Genomic DNA, 15,838 nt, shown 5'->3' on the forward strand with positions numbered 1-15,838 from the left:
ATGACATGGGGGTAAGTGATTAATGACAAAATTTTCATTTTGGGATGGAGTAACCTTTTAGACATGGTGGTAAGTTTTTATTACACCAAATACACCAAATAATGTTCTTTTTAGCAACGTCATATGACCCCTTTAATTCATTTACTTCAGTTTAAAACAATGAACTCATTTCAGTCTTGTTGTTGTTTCTTAACATACTATATCTTCTTATTTTATGTTTTTAATACATAAAATATTTCTTTATTTGTTTATGACCTAATCAGACTCACTAAGCAACTAAAACTTATAATTAGTGATGTCAAAAATAAATGTTTTTGATTACATAATATATATGTACTGTGTATATTTATTATGTATATATAAATAAACACACATGCATGTATATGTATATAAGAAAAATATGTAATGTTTGTATATTAAATATATTTATATATTAAATAATTTAAATGAATATAAATATAAAAAAATGAATGTAAATGTTTTCAAAATATATGCTGTATGTGTGTGTGTGTGTGCTATATATATATATATATATATATATATATACTGTATATATAATAAATATACACAGTACACACACATATATTATGTAAACAAAAACTTTTATTTTGAAAGCGATTAATCGTTTGACAGCACTAATTATATTTCAGATTGTTAAATAAACCTTTCATTTAATTGCACAGGTTTATGGAATTTCCTCTTATTTGTTCAGTGTGTTTGTTGTGCAAACACGAGATCATTAAAAACGCACATCAACATTATTCAAATAGTTTTTATTTCGCCAGTAAATAAATTATGCAACATAAAAAAAAAAAAAAAAAAATCCAGTACATGAAAGTGGTTTAGACTCACACTGCAAGAATAGCATCTGTTCCTGATCTTCACTGTACAATGGCAGACGTCCACCTCATACTTATTAATTCTCAAATATTCTTGAAGCTTTTAAAGCTCCAGGCAGGAAATCATGAAAACAGGCAATCATAGTCAGAGCATTATGCACCTTCTCAGAAACCTACATTTGACTTATGTTTGACTTCTTGTAACATCAGTGTGTCACACTACAGGGAACTTGTGTGTTCAGCTTTTTACTGAAACATTTACCAGAAAGTGTATGTGCGGAATAATTGCAGAACTGTCCTCATGTGTCATTCAAATTAATACTGCTAACAGTCCAGTTCACTATGAAACTATCACCAGAACACATCTGTGTATGTAAATATGAAGTGATATATTCTTTTGAGAATAAACCTAAACCCTTACATTTTAGTCAGCGTTTAGATTATTTGTAATGAACAAAACTCTTCGACTGTGACAATTACGGAAGACACTGTACAAGACAAAAGAGCGATAAATAAGACACAAACACCACTCCTGGTATGTGATATAGTGGAGTGGCAAAAAGGACAGTAAGTGCACATTATTAGTTCAGTATTAGAATGATGAAAATACTGTTGTGCCACTCAAGAAATCAAATGATCACCCCCATCTCACACATGGGACTATTTCAGTGCAATATAATCAGTTTAATAGAGAGTGTTTATATGTGTATGCAACTTTATTAGAGAAAATTCCATCAACAGATTTCAAAATGTTTTGTTCTCACTTATTGCATTTGCCACTGAATGATGTGCACACAGACTTTATTACTGGAACATACCATGTGCATCAGAGAAAATGTATAAATTTGCAAACAAAAAAAGTATAATTCATAATCACATGTAGCATTCCCTCGTAAGTTCATTCAGACCATTTTTATTCAGTTTCATCATCTTCCACTACAATGAACTGAACATTATGATGCTTTTGGGACTGCATTTCATTTGATGTCATTCAAATGGCTTTAGAATAACAAGCACACAACAAACTCCAACAGTGATTGATAAATATGAAAACCATAGTGCTTGTCCTATTAAAATTATATGTATTCACCTAGAGAAATTGAAAGAGGAAAACATACAGTCAGCAGAAACATCGATTTTAAATTCCAAAAATGAAAATGCATAAACATAACAGGATATGACAGCACCCTGTTGTAAAAGGCTCCTAAGCATAAACACGCGCACACGCACACACACACACACTCGACCTCTCAAACAAGCTTAAGTTATCAATAAATAAAGTGGACAATCAAATAACACAATGTTCTCAAACACTGTACATCTGGATCTTATAAAGAATGGCTTTTCAGTACAATCGAAGGGAACCTTTTCACTATTTCTGTGACCATGTGAAATCAAACACTGGGGATAAAAAAATTAATGACTGTGTTGCATTAAAAACAGAAAAACAAAGAGAATTGACAGAAAATGCCATAGTGAAGATGGACAGTTGACCTGCAGCAATGTTACAGAAACATCAGCGAGGATTTAATTGGGACGTCATCATGTTCCCCTCATTATGTTGAGTGTTTTGGGATTGGATATGAATGTACAATCAAATCTAGATGTCATCAGCCAGTAAATATGATATTATTATTGTTCTTTTTTGAGGACACACTGGCAGGCTGATATATGGTTAACACATTGGTGTTTGATTCAACCGTCACTCCAAACCCACAGAAAAACTACATCTTAGACTGACTAGACACTATCACTATATGAAATCTGCTTGAAAAATAAGATTTAATACTTTTTTTTCTGCTCGTATTTAAATGCTAACAGTTCATTTGATTATAATAAACAGCTAATCAGTAATTGCACAAGCTTTTGTTCATAGATACTCAGTCATAATAGGGTAATAATGAGTCAAAAAAAAAAAAAAGCCCAGATTTCCTGTTTTCCACTAAATGTGGCTACGAGGGTGACCTCGGAAATAGAGCGCTTAGTTTTGGCAATGTGTGATTAACAAGAACCGCGAGGCGCTAATTAAAGTTAGCACAGCCTACTTTTAAAATAACTGCCCTACTTTACCTGAGGTTGGAGCAGTGCTTGCTTTACTCGGACTCCTGTAACTGTGCTTTACCGATTGTTTACGCTCAGCCGTGACAATAAATGGGACTTGTGGCTAAAATTCAAAAGGTGTGATGAGTAGGCTACATGTTACAGGACCTTAGTGGGGCCACCTTATCACAAGCTAATCAGTCGGCATCTGTCGCTATTTGAGACCGATAACGGAAAAGTGTAGCAAACACAAAAAAGAAACTGCAACTACGTTACACTGACCTTCTGACTTGGTGTGTAACGATAATGCATGTACACCGAAAAAACAAACAAAGATCGCAAACTGAGAGATTTTCTCCACAAACCTTGACCCTTCGTGACATCTGAATGCCAGGATCTCTTTTCCTAGCATTTGAAAGAGTAACGTGTTGCCTAAACTGCTATCAGCCAGTCAAATCTTTCATTTGCGATATTTTGACGAAGAAAGAAAGTCAAAACAAAACCCGAAGTCGTGAAAAAACAACCCAAATAAAGCCATGCTGACATGTTGTGGAGGAGAGTGTGAAAAGTGCTAATGCTAGTCCTCCATCGCGGCCCGCGCTCCTCAGTGACTCCGGTGTCGTCATGCAAGGCCAGGTGACGTTGGGACGGCTCTCGTCCCGGGCGGTGCGATGAGGATGGGACACGGCGAGGTCTAGACGGAGGATGTGGGAGGGGAAAAACACTCATAACACGGCACACACAAACAAGTCCTGGGATGAATGTGACATTCCCACTGACCGCATGCTGCTGGAGATGTACACATACACAAGGCAAACTGCCCACCATGCATACTGACTACCAATGGCAAAAATAGAATCCTTTGTCTTTTTTCCTATTTTTTTTTTTTATCTCCTATCCTCATCCCATGTGTCTTCACTGTAAGGTAAGGCAGGGATTTATTTTTTTTAAATACATTTTTTATCTGATGTGTGACTGTCTTGTCGTTAAAACAAGCTCATTGACTACGCCCCGAGAGACCAGCAGTCTAAGCAGTATATTCGAGACATCACCATCCCTCCCCCGCTGCTGATCCTCGACAGGTACGCCGTCCTCCAGAACGGTCACGGATCATCTCCGGAGTCGTTTCATCGTTACGCCATGTAGATGAAGGTGTTAAGGTCTGTCTCGTCTCTCTTGATGTACTTGTGTTCAATGAGCCACTCGATCTGTTCCTTGATCATTTTCTTCTGAGGGAGGAACATGTTCTTCAGGATCTCCACCAGCTCGGTCTGCAGCTGAGCGTTTGTGATCTTCTTACGCATCTTCATTATCTGAATGATGGCCTCCTGAAATGTTGCAGTCAAAGAAACAAACACATTAAGATCACTGTAAAAAAAACAAAACAAACACAAGTATTTTATTGTAAAATTACTTATTAAAGTACTTTATACACCCAGAAAGGTAATAAGGACATTGTTAAAATAGTCATCAGTGGTTAAACTGTAATTTTTGAAGCTACGAGAATACTTCTTGCACACAAAGGAAACAAAAATAACGACTTTATTTAACAATTCTTCGCTTCTGTGTCAGTTTTCGCTGCACGAGAGTACCACAATGCAATTTTTTGCACCAATTAGTTTGTCCACAAGGTGGCAACACTGGCCTGAACCATTGTTTCATAGTTGGGAAAAAAAATGAAGGAAATGGAACAATAACAACCAATGACTGGAACAGACGCATATGTAGTGTGATGGAGTTACACGCAACTCTAGTTTAAACTTGTACAACTACATTTTTATCGGCATAACTTCTGTAGAGAATTAGCACAGATGATGGACAAGGAAACTTTACTGGAGTAAACTTTGAAAGGCTTCACATTAAACTGAAGTATACTTTGGGTTTTAGAGACTAGTGTTCATTAACAAAGAGGACTAGTAATGCTTTATGATAGCGATGTAAAAATTAACCATGAGCCGGTTGAAAATCGATTCAAATATGTGACGATTCAAATCGGTTGAGATGCTGAACAAATTGCGATTTATTTAGGGGTAGGAGTTTATATGAATGCATTCTGAGGGGAACTTAAAGTTTAGATGCTATTTTTTATTTTCATCTTGCCTCTGCGCCACCTGCTGGCAGAGAGTGAATCTGCGTCTCATTCAGCTCATCTGCTGTTTATGTTTCATGCATTTTTTATGTACAGTTTCACAAAAGTGAAGTCAAACCATTCTATTTTTGCTTTAAAATTTCGAAATTATACAGTCTAATTTAGATTAAAATCTGCTCATGTTGTATGTATGCAGCATTTTTGTTTGGCTCATGATTAAAATGCAGTGGTTGCCTCTCATTTTAAATGGAAAGAGCACAGACAAATCCTTATTTTGTTTATATGAAGAGATTTCTTTTATTTGTTTTATTTGGTTTGGGGCTTGTTTTTAAATTTCTATTTAGTTTTGTTATTTACATTTACATTATATTTAAATTTTGTTATTTAGCAGACGCTTTTATCCAAAGCAACTTACAAATGAGGACAATAGAGGCAATCAAAACCAACAAAAGAGCAATAATATGTAAGCGCTGTATTGAAAAATTATTATGGTGTTATATTTCAATTTCACAAACGTGCAGCATTTTGTCCAAGCAATAAAAAAGGACACATTTAATTTATAATTTGTCTTAAATCTCATTTTGTAAAAAATAAAAAATTGTGAAATCAAAATCGTGAATTGAATCGAATCGTGAGTTGAGTGAATCGTTACATCCCTACTTTTCGATGTTTTGTACCTGTGTTCTTAATATTCTAAGCTGGACGATGCCTTCGTTCTCCTCTTCTCTCATTCGCTCCGTCGTCAGCTGCAATCGGCCAATTAGGTTTATTTTCCCCCTCTTTTGAACCTTGGCGTTTTTTCTGAGGAGAAACAAAAATATTATTATTATATTCCAATTAAAGAGACCATTTCTAAAGAGCCAGCAGGACAGGACATGTTCTTACATCAAGGAGAATTCCTGGTTAACGAAAAACAATGTACTGTCTGTGAAGTCTTTGGGAGAGCTCACTTGAGGTTCATATGACAGCACTTGGCGTTTGAGCTTTGGGAAGGCAACGAGTGACTGTAAAAAAAAAAAAAAAAGAGAGGGAAAAGGTTAAGTAGATGATGGTACAAGATCTATAAATAAAGATATTTTAACTGATCATAATCAGTCCATTTTAGATATTTGAAAACACTAATCATATGACAAACCTGTAAAATGTAATAAAAAAGTGAATATCCATTTTTCATACAACATACATTATAATGTTGTGAGATCTAAATTTTAGTTCTTATTGTTTCACATTTTTATCTATTTACATTAAACAGTACACAGTTTTTTTATATTGATCATTTATCAGGAATCGACCATAACATAAAAAAATGATCGGCTCATCAGTATCTGCCAGAATTTTAATATTGATGCATCTATAGTTCATGTTAAACCAGTGGGCTCCCACAAACTTCCTAGGGGCTCACATGATGACTTAAAGTATTTAAATGAATAAATTATTGTAAGTGCTATTAATATTAAAAATATAAATAAAATGCAAGAAATCAAGATAACTACTGTTTTTACTAAGAAGGCACAGTTCTTGGAACTTCTGGAATCACAAAATGAACTGTGGTGAATTAGTTTCATATATCAATGCTTCCAATTTCTGTTTAAAGTTTAAAAACAAGCAGCTTCATCATAAGTACAGCAGAAATATGGTCAGTATCTAATGGAATAAAATGTGACATATGGGCCTTCAGTTTTGACACTCCAGTCATTTTCTCACCCAGAGAGTTCGTCTCAGTTCAGCATCAGGCAGCTCAGTGGCAAGTTTCAGATTCTCAAAGCTGATCTTCTCTCGTGGTCTTTGGTTCCAGGCAAAAAGTACAGCCAGCTGAAAGGTCGTGACCTCCAGGTCGTACTGCCCTACTTCATTCTTAAAAGTGATCTATCAGAGAGCACACAGACTGATTAGCTACAAGTAACAATTTACTACAAATCACTACTAATCTCTAAACTTAGTGCATAAATAAACCCACAATGCCATTGGACATGAGGTGGTGCCAGTGGAGTTTGCGGCCGCTGTGGTTCTTCTTGTAGAAGTCCTCCACCTCTGGAATGAGGTCTTCCAGCTCGGTGGGCAGAGACACAAAGACTTTCTCTGAGCTGCGTGACCACGCTCCAGCATTCAAGATCTTTATGTTCACAGAGTCCGCTGGGTAACAGAAGGGGAGTGAATAATGCTGAATAATAATATTTCTTTCAATCTCAGTTAAAAGGTAGTGTAATGCATATATAGAGAGAAAAAAGGGCTTGTATGTCACCTGGTAAAGCCAGCTTGTTGTGTTTGTGCATTTCCTTGAAAACCTGGTTAAGATCTTCAGACACTTTGATGTCCTGGAACATTCTAGCTAACTTGTTCACATAGTCAGCAGGCATCCCAACTTCCTGAAACATGCCAAACAATGAGCCATTAGAGTATAAAACACTCAAATACTAACTTCATTCACTCTTATTTGTCTTTATTCTTACCCTGAGCCACTCAACCATGTTCTCCTCGATCTCACTGTCTGCTGAGATGTCCAGGATCAGACGTCTGGTCAGATGGGCTTTGTGGTACCTCATGAACACATCCTTATTCTGGACATATTTTAGCACTAGTAGCTACAGGAAAAAAATAGCATTTACATTTTAAAACACTTTTGAGGACACTAACAAAATCATTGAGTAAACAACATGTGACTTTTACAACAGCCCCTCACCACTTCCTTCAGTTTGAGCTCGATCTCCTCTGAGGTCAGCTTTTTACTGAGTGGCGTTTTTCTTAGCAGCATGTCACAATAGTTTGCGAGCAGCTCCGGACACTTTGACTCTGGTTGTGTTTTTAGGCCCACTCTGCATTTAGAAACATCAAACACGACTGATACAAGTTCATACAATACTGAAACACGGATCACTAAAGCTCACTTGCAGCTTTTTTATATTTAATACTAAAACCATAAAATATTTTTTGTGACTTGAAATAAAATAGGAAGGCAGCCGTTACTCACCCTTTCTGTTTCATTGGCAGCTCCAACTTAAATATTGTGGCATCATTCACAACTGCTTTGTATGCCTGTGGGAAAATGTTAAACTTCATTAAAAAGGTATGTGAGATATAATTTTTCAGTAGAATCAACAGCATTTCAAATGGAGTTTTTGTTATATAACCTTCCATTGTATTCCTGTGTCATCACAGATCTCTGGTAACCATCTGCGGTGTGATCTAGTCGTGCAGGCTACTTACTGACACCAGAATGAATATAGATAGGGCGGCATGCTCACTTTGTCTCTGGCTGTAAGGAACCGAGGATCATCATGGAACGCTTCCTTCACTAATTTACTAAATCGATTGAAGAGAGTCAGGAGCTGCTCCACGTACTTCTCAGAGTCCTGAGAAGAATCAAACACAAATGTCAACACCTGGTCGACACTGTGGTTGTCTAATATTTGAGGATCTACAAAGGTCAAGGTTCAAACCTTGACAGGGTTTTGGAATAAATCAAGTAAAACTATCATTACTACAATTCATTAAATATTCATCTTATCAACATTAACCATTTATCCTTTATTTATACTGAGAAAAACAAAAGCCAGCTAATGCTCTAAAATTCATAAAGCTCACAAAGAATATTATAATTCTTCAAATGTTTTGCTCACAGTTGTGATGGTCTCTGCAGTGGCCACCATGTCTGCCAGTCCAGCACTGATGATGTGCTCCTCCAGGTCTTTCAGCATGGGTTCAATCCCATTGGGCACTTTATCCATGAGAGAGAACATGAGGTGCAGCTCTGTGGAAGAAGATTTCAGAGGTTTAAAACTAAAAGCCTGTGTTTGCAAAGTCCGACTTCAACAGAGTACGGTTCGAAAAGCTTGAGGTCATTAAGTTTATGTGATGGAAGAAATTCATGCATTAATTAAGCAACAGTATATGACATTAATCAAAATTACAGAGACATTTATAATGTTACACAAGATTTTTATAAATGCTGTTCAAGTGAAAGCATCATAGTAGCCACATAAATATTAAACAGCACACATTTTCAAATGACTCTTGAGCAGCAAATCAGCATATTAGAATGATTTCTGAAGGATCATGTGACACTGAAGACTGGGGTAGTGGATCCCGAAAAATTAGCTTTGCCATCACAGGAATAAATGACTTTTAAAACTGTATTCTAATACAAACATTTACTTTAATCTGTAATAATATCACAATATTGGTGTTTTACTGTATTTTAATCAAATAAATGCAGCCTTGTTAAGTGTAAGAGATTTCTTTAATAAAAAAAAAACTAAAGACCCCCAAATCTGGAACAACAGTGTATATAAAACCTAAAATGGTCATTTTAAATATAGGTAATAAAACATTGCTAAGTAGGCTCATACTCACTGTCAGTCTCATTTCGTTTGATCATGCCAGGGCATTCAGCCAAGATAGTTTCTTTAAATGACGTTACCAGTGCATTCACACAACATTCCATAAGCTGAGGAAAAAAACACAATCCACAATTTCAGTTTCACATACATACCTGGTTATATTATTTTATTTAAATTAAATATTGAACAACTTAAAACTAATAATACTTTTAAAAAATTTTACATGTAAAAAATACTAAAATATTTGAATGGCTGACGCCCAATTTGGTGCAAAATTGTTCAATTCGATCTTTGTCACTACCTCAGTTCTACAAATGATATATTATTATTATTTAAAGTCCAATCATATACTCACAGCTTGTACAGAGTTACATTCACGTCTTGTCTCTAAATATCGTAGTGCACGTTTTTCCTCTTCTCTTAATTTAGAGTCTGCCTGTAAACAGAGACATGCGAATACATGACTGCAAACACAAATGCAGAGTGTTAGGAGTCGTCAAAACGCTCCTCTCGGCTATGCAATCTGATTTAATCTGATTGACTGAAGATCTTAAATCTGATGTCTGGCAGGCCGTACATATTTCATGTAGTTTTGTACTCCATTCTGCTGCAGGTAGGACGGCGCCTGGGTCCTGTAGAACCTCTCTGTGGAGTCTAGGTAGCTTTTCTCAAAGTTATCCCTATAGATCTGCAGTTTATCATCAGGATTGGAGCACAGGTTCACTGAGAAAGAGATTGTAAGAGACTTTTCAGTTTTCAAGATTAAAAAGATCAATCCAATGCAAAACCTGGAGTGGAGCTCACCATACGACTCTCTGACCCCGATGACCAGCTGCGAGTCGAACGCTTCTCCCAGCCGTTCGGCATGGACCAACTTCATTGCACTATCCTGCAATCTATTCTTGATGTTGGAGAATATAGATTCATTCCAAGTGTCCAGCATCAGCTGTGTGAACATAAAAAGCAGAACAAACCAATGAATCCGATCTAGGAAATCAACCTAAAAATCCCGCTCTTATCGCGCTCACCTTTCTAACAATGCTGTCCTCCACATTGGACTTCTTGTTGCTGCCCTGTTTGCCCATCAGGGTGATCTCCAGCTGGCAGAACGGCTTGGGCAGAATGTCACACTGGGTGAAGAACTTCCTCCACTCCACGATGTAAGCCTTGAGGAGCGCCGTGTCATCTTGGTGACTGAGCACTCGCTAAACACCAACGATCGAGAATGAGACATGATTCTGCTGAAGAACACCAACAGGTGGCTTAATCCTGAACCTCTCTTACCGCTTGAGCTTGTTTGATAAAATCTAAGATGTCCTCCTTGAGGGCCTGGTGGATCTTTGCGGGTCCTTTGTCATCCCATAGACAAACTGCATGAACATCTCTGTGAGAACGGAAGAGGAGAGGAAGACAGATTGAACATTCAGACTGTAGTTAATGTGCAGGATATAAAAAGATCTGGATTTATTGGGTCCTTACGAGAAAAGATCAAACCACTGCTGCTTAGTTACAGACTCCTGGCGAAGCAACTTAAGGACGATGGGGCGCATAAGATCCCACTTGTCCTCAAACTGGAGGGAACCCTTGTTCTACACAAAAGGACATGGAAGAGGATACAGATAGTTAGAGAATGCATTCACAAAAAACAATGAACCAGACATTATGGAAGACCTCTGTGTCTAAACATGTCCCGAAAATCAGAAGCCTTATTGAATATGATTCACAAAGCATTTAAAATAAGGTTTCTTTATGTCTAATGTGTTTAAGAAACTTTTATGTCCTGGGGGTTGATTTATTATTATTATTATTAAATCTATTAAAACGGAACCAAATATTTTAATAATTCCTTGTACTTTTTGTATTACTTTTAATTATTTCTTTTTTTTCCCCTTTCCTTTTCAAATGCCTTTTATTATTTATTATTATTATTATTTATTTTTTTCAAATATACTTGTTTCCCTAGGAAAAAGTGAAGAGCTTGAAATGAAATATGAGATGGGAAAAAACAAAGTAAAAAGCAAGGTCATCAACGTCTCTTGTGAACAGAATATTTTTGTGCATGATTTCCAATTACTCAAAAAGTGTAAAACTACTATTTAGTGGTATTTATTCAAGATAAGTCTATGACAGATGATTAATTTCAACAAGAAAAATAAGTTTTTTTAATTTCATTTGTTTAAAATGTCATGTCCACCACAGACAGATAGCATGTAACAGCAAATTATCAAAAGATAGAAAGGTTTTAATCAAACTGATAGTTTATGACCCAATATTTATCATTTTGGACATCACTGGCGGTTTTGAACATATCTATGATGCCCAAAATGTTGTCTAGGTAGGCAGCTTACTAGGTTTTAAGCCAAAGCCACTGTATTTAACTGTATAAAATCAAACATCATCTATACAAATGGAATGTGTCTACTCTTTAATTCTTACTCCCTGGATGATTTCTCCACATATTTCAAGTACTTATAATATCTGACACTTGTGACATGACATGGCATCTTTTCTTGGCTTAGTTACTCTTCGTAATAACGGCACACATTCACATTTTATATCATTAGCTCAGCCATTACCCTCTCAGTGTCACTAAATCATTGACCAAGCTAGCCACACGCGTGCTAACTGTCATCAGGAACACGTACCTTTAGGATATATATTTATAAACAACATACTACCGAAGGTACACCCGTTGCAGTGAATCATGACTTCAGATCGTCTGCGTGCAGTCCAGTATTTGTGTGATTATTGGCTTTATTAATCTCAGCTAGCTCACAGCCTGCTAGCTAAACACAGGCTGCCAGACTCTCTTATAAACTCACTGCACGTGCACGTAAGAGTCCGAGCGAGCCGCTAAATCACAATGGTACAACATAGTCATTTGAAGATTATAGGCGTCTAAAAGGGTTTTTTGACTGTTTATGGAGAATTTGGAGGCAAAGAGCTTAAGTGTCTCTTACCTTTAACAAATTAGACATCGCCATGTTTCCTTAACTTATCCCCTCGTCCGATCTCGCGAGATTTGGTTCGGTATTAGAACTGGCGATGGGATCTCCGACACATATTCAATCTTATTTTGTAAGTGAGTATTCTTTTTGTTTTAAATATGCTTTCTTTGGATTGTTTAAATATTTAAAAGAGAATATAGGGAAATATTACATCATTACTTTGTTAAGATGTAGCCTAGTAGTATTATGTTTTTTATCCTGGCAGTTTGTATATAGCCTATATATTTTTATCTTTCTTTTATTTTGTCTTTGTTTATACTTGTTTGATTTATGTACTGTGTAATAACAATAAAAAAGAGATCGCCGATTCATTTTTGCAAATGGACTCTCTCAAACAGTTCGTTTTAAAGGACTGTTTTTTTTGTTTTTTTTTAAATTGAATCTAGAAAAATAATATTTACATAGAAATTACATAAAGAGGATTTATACAATAGTCACTTTATAGCATCAAAAAATAGCATAAAAATTAAAAGAAAAAAACGTAATAACGTAAAATAAATTAATAAAAGGTTTCAAGTAGACTGTATCGTAGTTCAAAGAACATAAAAATCGATTCAGTTCTTCTTTTACGTCATGCAAATACGATCCAGATCATAAAATCATATTTAATTAGAGCCTAATTCAAAACATGGCAGATTTTTGCATTCATTTTTCCCCGTTATTAAATGTTACATGACCGAAAAAGACGGCTCTCCTCTCAGTTAAATGAGTCAAGTGAATGAATCAAATGGATAAGCAGACTTGTCCAGAAGAGTCGATTCTGTGGACTCGAGAAACTTCCCTGACATTTCATTTCGATTCATGAATCGTTCAGGGTTGCGTGTCACAATATATTTAATACTAAAATGCAAATGTATTATAGATAGCAACAATATTGTGTACCAATAATTAAAGCTTAGACAATTTAATTTAGTATCAGATATGGTAATATCACCCAAGAGGTCATTAATTATTGATAAAAAATGAAAACAAATCACATTATTTAGTACAATATCTAAAACTTTTTAAATGTTGTAACACTGTGCAATCATTTGTGTCTAAAATAATTATGTATTTTTTAGCTAAGGAAAATGATGAATATATCTCTTCTGGTGTCACTCTTGTCCTGTGTATTAAAGGATCAAGTTCACGCTGATATAATACTAAATTCTGCACTTTAATAAACAGTGGTTTACCAGGATTTCAGAATGATTTTAACAATGTGATGATTAGAAAATAATTTTTGGGGTCAAAAAGAACTAAAAATACAGATCCGAGTATAGAATCGTTTGAAACTGCAAAGGGTCTACTTTTATTTGTGTATAATCACAATAACAACAAAACAATGCTTTTTGTAAAGTAAAGAAAACAAACAGGGTGCACTTTCTGCCGTCTCGGTCTCCGGGAACTTTCTTCACAGGCACATGAATAAAAACAACCTGAATCTCTGTGAATATGTGTGCCTCACATACACAATACATATATGTATAGATGGATTTGTGTGTCTAATTTTTGATAAACCAAATTCAAATTGAAGTATAGTATTCTTTGATTGTATAATCAGTTTGAAAGTAAATATTCTCTGATTATACAATCAGTATGAAAGTAAGGAGAGGTGTGGTTTCGCCTCACACTGAGCGCTCTGTTCACATGTTAATGATCTGAGGTCAGCCAGGTAAATGTGTGGATGCCTCCGAAAAATGGCATCAAAACATCAAGCTTCATAGAATGTGGCCTACTTTCTTTTTCTGCATGTGATGGTGCGCTACACTGGCGAAGAAGACACACTCTGGACAGCGAGGACTCTTCTCAGGAGTGACTCAGATGACAAAAGTTTGCATTTTGAAGAGCCACTAACATAATTCTTGACAGTAGCCTTTATTTCTTAACTTCATGAGTTTAAATGCTGCTTGGCGATATGTAAAAAGCTACATAATTTTAGTTGGATTTTTCCAAACAGGCCATTGTCAGACAAAAATCTTCCGGTATTCAGAGTGTAAAATATTGGTTGAAACATGAAAAAGCTCTATACACAAGGCGTGTATATAAACTATGCTATATATAAACATAAATATGATAATAAACTATGATATCCCTTACGAAAATTAAGGTTGGTTTTACTATAGTAAAATTGTGGTAACTAGCTATGGTTTTTTGCAGGTTACCATTTCTATAACGGCAGCTTTACTACAAATACCATGGTATTTATTTAGTAAAACCATAGTAATAATAATTTTCATAAGGGATATTAATGTTTAGATTATATTTCTGTACATTTATATAGCTGAATCATACGGTGGCCGAGAAGTGCAAAACAAATCACAATCCTGAAAACAAATTACAAACACAAATGCAAATCTAAAAAAACAAAATACCGATTCAGAAAACACAATAACAATTCCAAAAACAATATAACAAGTCAGAAAACGCAATGATAAATTCAAGTAGCCTAGGTCTCTGAGGACCAAAAAGGGGGCGTTTCTCAAATGTTCAATGTCATTTTCATCTTATCTAAATTATAATGCCTGAAATGTGGTGAGGCTACATAAGGGCCAGGGTGACAATAAAAACAAGACTATAACTTTTATCTTACAAACAATATATTTTTTGACACAAACTCAAGCAATATATGGTAATATGTGGCCCTGGACCACAAAACCAATCTTAAGTGTCAATTTTTCAAAATTGAGATTTATACATCATATGAAAGCTGAACAAATTATCTTTCCATTGATGTATGGTTTGTTAGGATCGGACAACATTTGGCCGAGATACAACTATTTGAAAATCTGGAATCTGAGGGTGCAAAAAAATTTAATATTGAGAAAATCGCCTTTAAACTTGTCCAAATGAATTCTTAGCAATGCATATTACTAATCAAAAATTAAGCTTTGATATATTTATGGCAGGAAATTTACTAAATATCTTTATGGAACATGATCTTTACCTAATATCCTAATGATTTTTGGCATAAAAGAAAAATTGATAATTTTGACCCATACAATGTTTTTTTGGCTATAGCGAAAAATATACTCCAGCGACTTAAGACTTTTTTTGTGGTCCAGGGTCACATAAATTGTCCCTCCTGGGCTGTGGAGACTGTGGAGTTTGGAGACTGTGCTTGGTCCACTTTACGGCGGCGACGGAAAAAGCCACACTGAAAATAAGATCACAGAGTCAGCATAGAACCTTACAACTCTCACAATTTCCTCAGTATGCACAGGATTAAGCATAAAACACTCAAATGACCAACTATAGTCACTAAAATTTGCAGTACACAATTGCAGGTTCCTGCAAGGAATGCAATATCCAATGCAATGTGCTTGACTTGACCTTCCTTGTAAACATCATTATCAGTGAGAGTGTGTAGACAGGGAGGAAGTGTTTGTTTTACCTTAATGAGAATGATAATGATGATGAAAAGGAGCAGAAACCCGCCTATGGATCCTCCAATGATGGGACCTTTAGATGTCGTCACACGCAGCTTCGTAATTATCACCTCCACCTGCATGGCATGATTAAATCTATCAGTAACTAACTAAATAC

The 15,838-nt window shown here is 35.6% G+C and overlaps 2 protein-coding genes across 3 annotated transcripts in view; both read right to left on the bottom strand.

Moving 5' to 3' along the window:
• Positions 1-1,717: 1,717 nt before the first annotated feature.
• Positions 1,718-12,384, bottom strand: LOC109083880 (cullin-5). Of its 2 annotated transcripts, none has more exons than XM_042739307.1 (19): positions 12,266-12,384; positions 10,785-10,894; positions 10,590-10,689; positions 10,334-10,510; positions 10,110-10,251; positions 9,883-10,028; positions 9,661-9,741; positions 9,319-9,412; positions 8,586-8,716; positions 8,211-8,318; positions 7,937-8,001; positions 7,649-7,781; positions 7,419-7,550; positions 7,211-7,334; positions 6,926-7,101; positions 6,673-6,834; positions 5,854-5,972; positions 5,646-5,769; positions 1,718-4,207 (listed from the first exon to the last, which is right to left on the bottom strand). In XM_042739307.1, exons 1-19 carry the CDS (start codon positions 12,287-12,289, stop codon positions 4,013-4,015), a joined length of 2,343 nt encoding a protein of 780 aa, XP_042595241.1. In that variant the 5' UTR covers positions 12,290-12,384; the 3' UTR covers positions 1,718-4,012. The 2 variants fall into 2 exon arrangements, with proteins under 2 accessions (XP_042595241.1, XP_042595243.1); XM_042739309.1 differs by lacking the exon at positions 12,266-12,384 and adding an exon at positions 11,984-12,241.
• A 2,858-nt stretch (positions 12,385-15,242) lies between these two features.
• The window catches only part of LOC109083886 (integrin alpha-E-like), a 37,473-nt gene continuing 36,877 nt past the window's right edge, over positions 15,243-15,838 (bottom strand). Inside the window, exons 34-35 of the mRNA XM_042740048.1 lie at positions 15,687-15,797; positions 15,243-15,449 (exon numbers count right to left, since the gene is read on the bottom strand). Coding sequence (XP_042595982.1) covers positions 15,360-15,449; positions 15,687-15,797 — 201 coding nt within the window. The 3' untranslated portion in view covers positions 15,243-15,359. The remainder of the gene's footprint in view (positions 15,450-15,686; positions 15,798-15,838) is intronic.

Source organism: Cyprinus carpio, chromosome B15, assembly GCF_018340385.1.
Source record: "Cyprinus carpio isolate SPL01 chromosome B15, ASM1834038v1, whole genome shotgun sequence".
Lineage (NCBI taxonomy): Eukaryota > Metazoa > Chordata > Actinopteri > Cypriniformes > Cyprinidae > Cyprinus > Cyprinus carpio.